Source organism: Balaenoptera acutorostrata, chromosome 12, assembly GCF_949987535.1.
Source record: "Balaenoptera acutorostrata chromosome 12, mBalAcu1.1, whole genome shotgun sequence".
In the NCBI taxonomy this organism is placed as follows: Eukaryota; Metazoa; Chordata; class Mammalia; order Artiodactyla; family Balaenopteridae; genus Balaenoptera; species Balaenoptera acutorostrata.
Window position 1 is genome coordinate 37072759 of NC_080075.1, and position 13410 is coordinate 37086168.

The 13410-nt window shown below is 38.5% G+C and overlaps 1 protein-coding gene across 5 annotated transcripts in view; it reads right to left on the reverse strand.

Moving 5' to 3' along the window:
* Window positions 1-13410, reverse strand: part of MEIS1 (Meis homeobox 1) — a 138345-nt gene that overhangs the window by 48983 nt on the left and 75952 nt on the right. For all 5 annotated transcript variants that reach the window (XM_057558637.1, XM_007189756.2, XM_057558636.1 and 2 more), the window contains one exon: window positions 11604-11749. In XM_057558637.1, coding sequence (XP_057414620.1) covers window positions 11604-11749 — 146 coding nt within the window. The remainder of the gene's footprint in view (window positions 1-11603; window positions 11750-13410) is intronic.

The window sequence follows — 13410 nt, forward strand, 5'->3', positions numbered from 1 at the left end:
CTGGGAGCATATTTCCACCATTTCTCTTGACATTGGTAATGGGAACAATGGATGGGAAAATGCACGCTCTGTGATGCTACCAGAAGGCTGGCCTTCTCATTCTCAGAGGATAATACCTACCACTTAGAACATTTCAACAGCCCGAAAATTCCCCATGTTGTGACAATCAACCTATGTGACACGTGATCCATGTTGGTACAAATGTAAAATATAGCATCTAGAGCCCTGGAGATTAACTGAATTCTAATGCCACATTTTAATGGTATTTTACAGATTTTTCCAAAGTCTCTCAGCATCTACCCCTTAATTAAATCTAATTTGGTTTCCACATAGAGTGTTACGGAGCATAGTCACTTCACGATACATGGAAGCTCGATATACATCATCTTTACCTTCCAACTACAGCCTTATGAAGATGTTTTCATGTGGGAACATTCAAAACTGATTTATGATGCTATTGCAACAACTAAGCAACTAATCTTCCAGTATAAATGTATCACCTAAGAACAACCTGACTGAAACATATAAATTCCATATATACTTAAAAATATTATTGTCTGTAATGTAATAGGGCAGAATGTTTCAAAGCCTATAACCTTGCATGCAGAAGCAGTTTTTCAGGCATTAATACTTAAATGGGTCATAGACACCACATCTGTCATTCTGTCCTGAAGTCTATGAGGCAAAACCAAGACTATGCTGGCCTATTGATTTTTCTAGCATTTGCTTTAATTTACTTAACCATTGAGAAATCCATCAGTACATAAAGGGCAACTGTCCATTACTGCCTCATTTGCAGACATTCCTTCCCCTCATTTTTGGTAAATATTTCCCTTACACTGCTATGTGTTTACAGTGTAAAAACGAATTAGGAAAGTGCTCACACCTGTTTCTGTTCAGTAACTGCTGCACTGAGGTGTATGTAATGTGCTTAAAGACAGAATATCTAGACATTATTACATCTGTGTGCAAAGGGTGGTAAATTAGATCCTAATTACATTAACAGGGATTCTGCCTCCCAGCTTAAATTTTACATGAGTACTCTGCAAAAATCCAAAAGCTCTGCAGTGGTTTCTTTATGAGCTGGTGATTACAGCTACTTCCTATGCGGTCACTAAATATTCTGTTTACAAATAAATGAAGAAGCTTTGAGCCAACTTGCCAGGGTAATAATCTATTTTTTTTCCTCCCCCTCCCTCTTTGCAACAAACCCTCGCCCCATATGCATGGCAACAATCAGGAGCCCTGGCTTCATCTAATTACTCCATCTCATAATTTCACAAATTGCTTTGTCACTGGGGAGCCAAGTGCAAAACACGCTCACAGTGGGATTTCAGGCAGCAGCTTTCATTTACTACTCATTCCTTGTTAAATTAAACACGAAAACACGAGTTGTGTGAAAGAAGTCAAAAAGAATGCCTGCAAACGAGCCAGACAAGTATATCTCCTATTTACCATTTCTCCAAATACATCGTTGGCAACAGACATTGTGAACAGGAGTATCCCCTTGCTTGGCTGGCCCATTCCTAGTTCGATATAGCTGCTGCAATAGACCACAGCCGAAAGGTCAAGAGCAAACGGGCTTCTCCAGAAAGTAAGTTTCATCATATATCAACAGAAAGCTTGGGCATATGGTAAAAAATTTGATAGACTCAAGCCCCTCTATTCTTTACTCTTTCTGCTTTCTGAAGTGCCTGGCCATCATCCTCATATGAGAACGTGTATCTGTATTAGATGAATGATGTTAAGCCCTTTGAAGGTATAAACAGTATCCCATATTTCCATTCTGGCTAGAAAGAAGGAACCCGATTCCACTAATCTTTAAAAGTTCTCCAATGGAAAGATCATCAATCAGGTTCATACGGTATTAGATGTTTTCCTTTTAAGTATTAATGCCCTGCACATTTCTGAAACACATCAAGATAAATGCTCACCCATCTCACTAAGGGTGTGGGTGGAAGAAAAAGAGTGTACGGTGGGTGACATTACTAGAGGGAGTGAACCTGAGGTTATACCCCTGGAAGCTGACATTTTTATGTCAACAACTAAACACAGCCACTGGTAATTAAAGGTATTTCTCTGCAGCTCAGGAGCCAGCAGGGTCAGGTACAATTTTACACCACAAACCAGTCCTTTATGCATGTAGATTTGCCAGCATTATCTGCACAGGGAGAAGGAGACATTAGCAGCAGCTGTCTCTCTGCCTTTACACTGAAAATTCTATTCATACAGACAGGTGGAGTAATTTAAAAGCCAATGTGGTGCAATTTCGATGTGACTAATGTCACTGCCTACTAAAATGCCACCATTACCACTGTTTATGGAAACATTACTAAAATTACATTTTATTCATAAGAATTTTAGGATTCTGGTTATTACTAGCTTTAAAATGATCAGACCTCAGTGTCATACCCCAGAGCGGTGGCTTAATTCTCCAGGCTTTAGCAGCCTTCTTTGCTGAGAAAAGACAGTTGGATTGTAGTTTCAAGAGTAATTGGGGCTGCATAAGCAGTTTCCCCTATCTCCATAAAGCAAATGAAAGACATAGCTCTTTGGCGTCCTGAACATGTGACAGGCAAAAAATCTTCAAGGAGCTAAATTCTGTGTTCGAAGGGTTAGTTACGATTTGCATGAGGAAAGATTCCCCAAATCACTATCACACATTGTTAGTGATACACAGGACTAGAGATTTACCTATTTCCATAAGGAAGGAGGGACAGTTCATGTTTAAAATCTGAAATTCTAACAATGTATAAATGATTACAATTGCAGAAAATATCAATAGCTGCAGCTATGCCTTTTTTATGCACAGATATGTTTGGAACAAGAATCTAGATAGGAATGGGCCTTCCTTGACCCCCCGTTACCAATAACCATCAGGTTGCACTATAAAGTTTTATGCCAAACCTTCTGGCTCTTATTTTATTTAAAAAATACTAATCAGCTAGCTCATGAAATGAGACTGTAATTATACCTTTGAACTCCCATGATGGTGATTTGATTTGCTCTGTGTTTGGGAGGCAACATGGTAAAAAGCACATGGAAATTCAAGGCAAGAGACCCTCCCTGGTTCCCGCTCATCCAGTTCCTAGCTTTTGACCCTGAGAAAATTCATTAACTTCTCTCACCTTCATTTTTGTCATCCTGACTACCTTACAGGATTGTCTTAAGAATCCAGTGTATGTGAAAAGATTAAACTACAAAGCACCATAGAGACACATATTATAAGTTTATTTAGCCTTTTGATCAATTTTTTCCTTCAGCTGTTAACAGGACAGAATGATCCAATGTCAAAAGAGCCAAGCAATTAATGGATCATTTTTTTTAAAAAACTTGGTAAAAGTAACATTATGTAGGCAGGAGATAATTTCATTTCTTTTAAAAATGAAATCGTCATTTTTGTGGAGTTCCTCCCCCAAGAAGTTTGGAAACTGACTTTTCTTTAAATAAGGGACAGGAATTATTCCTAAGCTTCTATAAACTGCAATAGAAATTTTCTCCACTCATTGATCTTTCTTAGGATGAGTGTTCCTATTAACACCTCCTGGCCTCTGGATGTCCCAAGAACTTCCTAGGACACCGAATTCTCAAAGGTCATTTGCGTCATGGGAGAGCGCGTGGGCTCTACAGGGATGCTAGCGACAAAGTTAATGTGAAAACAAGACAAAAACTGATCGCAGAATATTAAGAACTGAAAAGCAAAGACACCTAAATGGTTAAGTTCATATATATTGCCCCATTTTTTTTTCTGGAGAGATAATACCAGGAGGACATTCAAATACAAGCAGTGATTTAAATCAAACAAAGGTCTCTATTTCAGAAGATTTTGAATAATCGATTATAAAACCAAGTAACTTGTGTCTCATTTGAATATCAACTAACTTAGGGTGCTTGCATTTATAACATCAAGTTACTTGAGGCCTATCTTTTCTTTAGAGTGTCCAAAGATAGAGCAATACTTCTTGTATTGGGAGCCATACTCCCTGGGCTATAATTTGCTGAGTGAAGGCATTTTGCAATAGCAAGAAAACACAAAATCTGAAAGGTCTTTGAAATGTTAGAAAATCGCCTGGCGTAATTCTTCCAGCTACTCCTCTGCTCTTGGAGGCTGCCCACAGGCCCACCAGGAAGTGGGCGCCTTATCTGAGTGTTCGAGGGCTCTCTCCTGCCTCCTGACACACTGAGCTGAGTATCCAGCCCATTGACGAAAGCCACCTTTCCCAGGCTCAGGACTCGCAAATGGAAGGACAGGCAGTATTGAAACACCAGCACGTTTGTCCATAGCAGTCATTTTGCTGTAAATCTGCACAGTTACTATCATTACTACTTTGGAGCCTTAATAAAGCGATTTTTGCTGTCTCATGGCATTCAGTATACCTCAGGTCAGCTTGGCCCATAACCAAGAGGGTTTCGTGACCATTGCAATGTGGTCTCCACTCTTTGCTTACCCTCTGGCATTGGCTTCCATCAGCAGAAACAGAAAAATTAGAGCCCTGAACATAGCTGTTTAGGGGATTAAAAGAAGTAAAATGGATCAGTTTTTCCCACCAGGATTGGTACGGATGGCAGGGTTTCAGAGAGATTTCTCTTATAGAAAAATGCCCAAGTACATAGGGACATATATGTACACAGAGTCATAATCACACTTCCATAAGAAAGACTGAGATGTGATGAGGATATTTCCAGTTAAGTCAAAGTCTGCTAAATTCCATGACATATACATTTACTTCCACTGGCAAAACAACCAATCAGCCAAACCAAACCAAAACACTGGAATCCTTCCTAAAACAAAACCACTGGATTGTCTGTCCATCAAACCTTCATTCTTTAAACCAAAGTACCTTCACTAGGAATCTTAAACACTGAGAAAGTAAAAAGCCAAACTTACGTCATATAAAATTCCTAAGGATTAGGCTGAGTTAGTTTAAAAATTACCCTCACACATATGTACGTGATGCTCTAATTTTAATCTGAAAGATAAATTGAGGAGGAGCAGTTTCATATTCATTGACTGAGTTTAGCGTTTTATCTTCAAAAATGTATCATCACTAAGAGGTATCAGAAGACAGGACATTGATATATGCGTTGAAGTGTAAACGGCTAGCTAGTTTTCCAACAGTTATGTGCATGGGCAACCATCAACTTAATAAACTGTGCTTACATGGGCACTTCTGTTTTGAACCTAATCCTTCATTGAATCAACCCGATTAAGAGTATATCAGAAAACCTGGGCTTCCATGGTGGCGCAGTGGTTAATAATCCACCAGCCAAGGCAGGGGACACAGGTTCGATCCCTGGTCCGGGAAGATCCCACGTGCCTCGGAGCAACTAAGCCCATGTGCCACAACTACTGAGCCTGCGCTCTAGAGCCCGTGAGCCACAACTACTGAAGCCTGCATGCCTAGAGCCCGTGCTCCCCAACAAGAGAAGCCACCGCAGTGAGAAGCCCGGGTGCAGCAGCAAAGAACCAACGCAGTGAAAAATAAATTAAAAAAAAAAAAAAAAGAGTATATCAGAAAACCAAACAACGATGTATTTTTAACTTAGCCTTGGAAACAAAAGGACAATTTTAGAATAAGCTGACAAATTGCCAGCCAGACGCTACAAATGTCCCTTATATAAGGCACCAACCATCACTGAAATGAACAAACCATTTGACTGAGCACAAAAATCTCAATCACACCCCGAAATTCATAGAGCCCCAATCAGAGTTCATCTGCTTAAGAGTCCTACGCACCTGGATAAATGAACAATTTTAAAGTTGGACTTTTGTTTTTACTTTTGATTGTTTTTTTCCCCCATGCCTCCTCGTCAAGGGACTGTAATTCCCCCAGGTCAGAGGTGCATACCTAGGATGGGGAAGAAAGGCTGGGGCACAGGGAAGGAGGTGTGTGGGAGGCTGGGAGGGAGCTCTGCCAGGTCACTAATGGCCTCTGGGGCAACAACTTGGAGAGCAGGCTGATGCTTCGCCTTTGATCTTCTAATTCACAATGATCATTAGTATTAACTCTGATTCTTCTGGGTGAAGAATTCCAGCTGTAGCCTTTTCAGTTTACCTGACCTAAGAAAATTCATCACCCATCCCATTAGGATTTCAATAACCAGCTAAGAAAAAGAAAAAGGCAGTTGCCCCAGAATCTAGAAACCACTCGCTTCATTATTAAAACAGGGTCTATATGATGTATATTACAGAAGAATTAGGGCATTCCAACATTACCTCCAAGTCATTAAATAATCTATTCCATTTTCCTCCTGAAACAGATGACTCCCAATTGGGTAAAAGATATTCAGAGTCCTATCTAATCAAAGTTGAAATATGCTATCTCCAAAGTAGCAGAGATCTTTTAAAAGTAAGATAGAGAGATCTGTCATCTAAGCCTGTATTAATTTCGGCAAAGCCAAGATCTGACCATCATCATGACTAAAGCCTGCGAAGATGACTGGTAACCTCGTGTAAGAAAAAAAAGTAAGAACTGTGAAGATATTCTTCTTATGTATTTCAGAGAGCTCATTTTTGATATGGGACATGTGCATCTGAAAGGAAAAAAAAATCTTCTCACTCCTTCATACTAGTTTTCAAGTATCTTAATTTAATAAGGTATCTGTAGATACCACATAATGAAAAAAGGATCAAAGTTAGCTGCCATCTCCACAAGCCACCCTCCTTGGCTCAGGCGTATGAACACGGAGGACTAGTTAGGACTGTCTTTCCCAAACACTTGGCACTACCCTGATTGACGTTTTAGGCCAAAGTTCAAAAATATAGTCTTCCTGCCTTGCTACCTTCTTAGAACTAATGGCAGCTGAAGAATGCTAACTGGTAAGGCACAGTAGGAATAGTCACTGTTAAAACTGGCAAAGAATAGAGGTGAGGGATAGGAGGAGATATAGAAATGGGAGGAGAGGAGCAAATTCCGTCTGCTACCTAACTATGTGCCTCTGTACTAATCCTCCTCTCTGTGTCTGCCTTTTGACTTTCCACTCACCTTGATCAACAAAATGGGTTATCTGGATACCAATGAGAAGTACTTTTTCATTCTAACAATAATTCAGAATGTTTAGAAAGCAGTTCTTCCAAAATTGCAGGCAGAGATTTGATACTAAGATGTCTCCACCAGATCTTGTTACCAAAAGCAAAAACCAATGAAACAACATCTGTCTCTTCTAGAGCATTCAATTCCCAATTCAATTCCATTTACTCCATTCTTAAGAGTGGCGGACCCGCAGGGCACTTTTCATCTAATAGTGTTTCTATGGCAACGCCATTCTCAACCTGGAAGATTCTACAACCCCTCACTTTGGCTTTATCCACATTGAGAGGAAAGTCTTATAAATCAGAAATTGAGACATAAATTTCGCTACAGAAAAAAAAAAATAGTATTTTACAGGCTAGAAGTTGAAAGAAAGAAAACAAAATCAAATGGCAAAATGTGTATATAACCTAGAAACAAAGTTTGTCTCTATAGTACCCAATGGGATCCTCAAGGTCAGTGAAAGGATGAAGAATCCAAGAGAATGTGAATGAAAGTCAATTCACCTTCAGGATCACCTCTCCTACTGGTCAATGCTGAATGAGTCACACCTTGAATGGTTTCTTCACCTGAATTTGCAGGTATGCATTTGAACAACCTCAACTCTCCTTAACTTTTCAGGATTCCTAGAGTACACAAGCTCCATGCAGGAAAATATGTCACTGCGTATTTTAAATGAGAACCATATTAACCCCTTTTCTATTTAGATTATATTTAAAATTGCAATATGTTAGGGTAGGAAAACAAAAAGAAAAAAGACCCTTGATTCTTTACCTTAAACATTGTATTTATTCCTTCTCTTCATTTTTACTAGCCCTTAGGCAGATATCTCTGTAACGCTATGTAGCAAAATAACCAGTAATATGCAAACCACATCCAGCTTAAACATTATGACATAGCAGGTTATATTTACAGCTGGAATAATGCCCTTAGGAAGGAAAAAAACTCTTGATGTGGCATATGCCCCTGAACTGATCGTGACTCTATAGTGACTCACACCCAAATATTAAGTACTTTCTAATTGTTTGCAGTAATTTGTCTTCAGGCAAATGCAAGCATTTCTATTAATACATCCTTTTTATTTTCTTTCGAATTCTCTCTCATTATCTAAATAATGTCAGTCATTCTTTTCAATTCCAGGGAATAGTTTCTTTTAGGAGAACTTCTCTAGTTATCAAAACTGGCAAAGGTTCAACTAAGTCTAAGCTGGAAATTCACATCACTGAAATTTCCTTTTACCCCATAATCACCAAAGTTTAAAACCCGTTTCCTTTTTCTTTTGTTGTTTTTATTATACACAAGTATGTCCAGTTTAGCTTGCTAGAGACTGTGAGTCCAAAAAATGAAGCTTTAGTTCTCTCTTTGGAGTAGTAAAATGTGCTACTGATTAAATCTACCTATGACCAACTACAGAAAGGCACATTTTTCTTATGCAGCTGGGGTGCAAATCCAGAAAGGTTTTTTTATTCAGGGCCTATTCTACTCCTCTAACAAACAAATGCTGAAAGCCCTTTCAAAGGCAGCTTTTTTTAACTGAATAAACTCAATGAAAAGATTGACCCATTTATTTGAAAAAGAAAAAAAGATAGCAATTTGCTTTCCAAAAGGTGTATGAGGTTTTATAATATACCTTTGGCATTTAAAAAATTAGTTTTTTTACAATTTGCTAATAAATTGTGATTGCTATTGTTTTAATTAGCCAGAGCTTCAGTTGCTCTTTTATATTTAGCAAGATTTCAGAAAGGATCTCCTGGATAAGTTGCATTAATCATATAGCAAGAATGTGATCATCTAAAATTTGTACACAGTCTTCCAAATGAATTGTGCATCCCTAAAGACCTCTCAGAATTTGAAATAAATGTGCTAAAGAATTAATACTGAGATAACAGTAGTTACTTACATTTGGACAAATAATAATAAAACTCTCTTTATACGTTTTCTCATAGTATTTATTATAATCGGCTCTTGACTATAAGTATCACCTGAACAGTTTATGCATTCTTTCAAGAAGTATAATGAGACAAGGAGAAGGCTGTTCCTTGTAACTGGAAATCTATCTACTCTTGCAATTGGAGAAGAGGGACAGAAGGGAATCTTTCTCATTGGAAGAAGGAAAGGGGGAGAAAATTTAAATATATCTCCTCACTTTGCTTTTTAGATGATATTATGAGAGCTTCTGCTTTTTAGAGACCATTATCATTATCAATATTTTTGCATAAGCAGATGGCAGTGGAGTGGGGAAGGAGGGTGGAAATACCCAATGGAAACCAGGAGACAACGTCTATGAGCATTCTTAGAATGCCAGGGAGACATGGACAAATGGGTTTCCCCTCTCAGGGTAGTGGTACAGGCCAGCACCGACCCTCAAACTGAAGGAAATTAGCCGGACCTCAAAAAATCAGACAGTTCATGAATAATTTCTGTTGCAACTGCCCCAATAATATATGGACCACAAAAAGCATTGCAATGCAGGTAAAGTCATGCTGGCTGTTAAAAAGCATTTTGTTGTTGTTGTTCTTTGGGGTTTTTTTTAAGAAAATAATATAGCTCTTGGCAAGGTTCTTCACAAGGGTATGACCTAGAAAACCAGGAAATCTGGTGGATGAATAAAAGAACTTGCTTCTTCTCTCCTGATTCTGTCTGAATCAATATTTGATTATATTTTATTCAGGGGCACCTCAGCTTCGAGTGAAGCCAAAACTCCTTTGCAGATTGAAATGGAGGCTGACGAAGTCTACCTTTTTTTTTTTTCTGTTAGTATAGGAAATAGAGTTTGGTTGTGACTTCAGGGTCAACCTGATTTTGTCCCCTCCCCCCACTCATCCTCAGGTTAGATCAGGTTAGCTGGTTGGCTCCAGTGATGAAATATCAGCACGGCTGCATCAGCACTTTTGCCCCATTGTCACTTCTTATCTCCCGCTGACTTTAAATGCCGTGCTATTTATTTTTCATGCTATGCCCTCTAGACCCTAGTCCTTCCCCTCCCATTCAGTGGTGGGCAATAATCCTCAGCAGCAAACTTGCACAAAGCAGATCTCAAACTATCCACGTAAATGCAACAAGTGTCAGGCAAGTAATGGCACCCGAATCAGGTTTCAGGTCAACCTAACGTGATGTTAAAATCAGCTAAACCATCTACATCTTCAACTAACTGCCAGTATTAACCATCCCTAAAGCTGATTCCAAAACTATCAGCATAATCTAGTTACTGTTTGGAATCGTGGTGGGAAGAAGAAAAGGAAAGAAACTATTTTTTAGTTAGTCCTGCCGCTCTCGGTTTTTATTTTATTTAGGGATGCTGGAAAATCTGGATTAATTTATAGCCTCGAGTATTATTGGGGGCACAGCCTCTGTCCAGAGGAGCTGAACCAGCTTGGTCTCCCACATCCTCTCTTTGTCTCCCTGTATCAATATAAGTCACTGAGGAACATGGCTTTGAAAGTGGGTGAGGATGTGAGGGTCAACAGGTCTGGACACATGAGTGACAATGCAGAATTAACTTTGATACTGAAGAAAATCAAATGACTTTAAGAAAAGCCAACTATGCTAAGAATAGTAACATAAAAGGTTTGCTCCTAACATTTCTTTCAAAAAACAAGATTTTTAACATTCATTCATTTTAGGCTAGTCTATGCTACGGCCTGTCTAAATTTGTCCTTCGTCCCTAACGTTGAAAGTACCCCTGGCCAACAATTTTGTTGATTTTTAATATATTATTTTACCCATAAATTTTCATTTCATCTTCTTCCTTAGATGTCATTAAATCAGTACGCACTTCCAAAAATATCCGCCAAAATATTATGATTATAAATATTTTGAACATGAAATCCATTCAGAACAATAACCAAACAAAACAAATCCCTCGGTGGCATAAAGCCCCAAATCTCCAGTTTCTCACATCTCCAGGAGAATTCCTGCAGTGAAAACAGCAATACTCACACAGACAATATAAACTGTTACTTGGCTTGAAAAGTCACAAGGGACTACACAGGAAGAGCTGACTCTATATTGCTGTTTTCCTTTGCAGTTCTAAATACAGGGACAACTTTCACTGTGCAGCTCCGACTCAGATGAACGTTTTGTAATGGCAGCCAGTGCATTCAAACCACTTCAGAGCAAATTATGTGAGCAACCTGCCATTGCAACAAGATTTACATTTTTGCAGACCATTCGCCATAAAGGTGCACGAAAGCACTGGAAGAAATTAAGTCCTCCTCTCTGGGGTTTGTCTGACTTTGTTCTTAGTGGGACCTGGTTCTAGGTACTTATGAGTCGCACTGAGAAAAGCAACATCATTAGCATAACATACTTAAAGTCACAAGTGCACATGAACTCCTAAACCTTATAACTTACAAAAGTGAGCAAAATCGCAATAGCAAAACTTCAAATAAAACTCCTAATTTGGGGTATGGATCTAGGAAACAAGTGCTAACACCTCTGTAAGAACTGTGGGCACACAGTGATTTATGAAATATTCCAAGTCCAGAGGGATCATTTTTTCCCCCTTTTTTTCTACCAAAACTGGTTCATTGTCCATATTTAGTTTACATATGTCATTTAGAATCCACTTACTGTTAGATGCTGGAACAGCCACGCCCTCATGATATTTGTGGCTACTTTGGGAAAGATGCCACGCTTTTTGTGACGCTTTTTGTCCTTATCTGGATCATCATCGTCACCTGTGCTGGGGGAAGCTACACTGTTGTCCAAGCCATCACCTGCAAACATAGTGAATCAAATTTTGACTGATGCTACCTTAACATGCTTTATTCAAATAGAATGCCTTTGGATATAAACAAAACCAAAAGAGCAATATCAATGATTAATAGTTTATTTGGTACTCTTTTCTTTCTTTCTTTTTTTTTTTTAAGACAAAGAGAAAGAACAAGGCCTAGGCTCAAAAGCAGTCAGGTCTAAGGAACTTCTTCCGAAGAACATTGGAAAAGGTGAAAGGGAATGGAGGGGAGTATCCAAACTCTTTAGTAGCTTTGTTGCCATGGTAATTATTCAGATGTGGATAGTGGAGACATGTTAAGTGTAACTCCTACTGGGGAGTTACATATGGTGGAAACCATGAGCAGAGGTGCTGTCTACGCCTGGGTATTCAAATCCCACATAAAGTCATTGATGTCAACTTGTGAGAAGATGCATTTAAGACATCAACTATTTCCATAAGTGATCTATCTTAAGACTAAAGTAGGCCATGGAAATGTAGGTAATCCATCATATAAGCAGTCTGACATACGAATGCTTCAAATAGAATATAATTTTTCTTGTCATAGAAAGAGAGCATAAAGTTTAGTAAGGGAAAAACTCTTGAAATCGATGTTTAATTCGAAAACAATGACTATTTAAATCAAATAAAGTGATGTTAAATGAATAGTCAGTTGGGATTGTACTCCCCTGATAATCCAGGCAGTTTCTGAAAAATTTCTTCTCGATTTAAATTTTTCTCACGGAAAAGTCACCTGCTTACACATTCCTATACACTGGATACTATTTTTCCATTGATTTTTGTTATAACATTTAAGTTGTTTCTTCCAGATAATTTTTTGGCTCTGTGACACAATAAGATAAAGAATGTAGTATTCCTTTTAAAATGGCATATTGAATAAGAAAAAAAAAAAGTGAAATTTCAGTCCATATAATCACACTGTCCAAAACAAGTCATAAGGTACAAATGGAAAGTAAACATTTGGCGTTTAGGCACAAATGTTAAAAGAGAAAACAACAGTGGACTATACAAAGTACCCTAAAAAGTAGCTTAGCTTTTGTCAAACTGGTACCCCAGCTCTCTCAGTGGAAACTACTGGCTTTTAGAAAGGAACAGGTTGATCTGGGCCCAGAAAGAAGAGCTAGAGTGGCGAGGCTTAACAATGAGCTAGCACACTCCCTGGGTTCACTGGGAGACCTGTCCACAGGCCCAAAGAACTTTGGTAAGACTGCACATGGGAACTAGCCTCAGATTCCTTTGGATCGCTTCATGAATTTCTGTATTCCTTGTTTCTTTTATCTAAATATCCTACACACAAAAAGAATTCTCTATTTAAAAAAAAATTTTCTTGATAGTTGATTTACAATGTTGTGTTAATTTCTGCTGTACAACAAAGTGACTCAGTTATATATGTACATATATATATATTCTTTTTCATATTCTTTTCTATTATGGTTTATCACAGGATATTGAAGAATTCTCTATTTTGATTTCAGTTATTTCAGTCGAATCTAAAGTAATTAGGTTGTCATTAATCGGTTGTTCTTAACAGAGTTCCCTCAGGAAACTCCCCCCGCCACCCCTCCCCCCAAAAGAAAACTGCCCCCTAAATTACCTTGACTTGTACTGAGTTGAAGTTTAAAAACTTTGTTGGGTGACAGACAG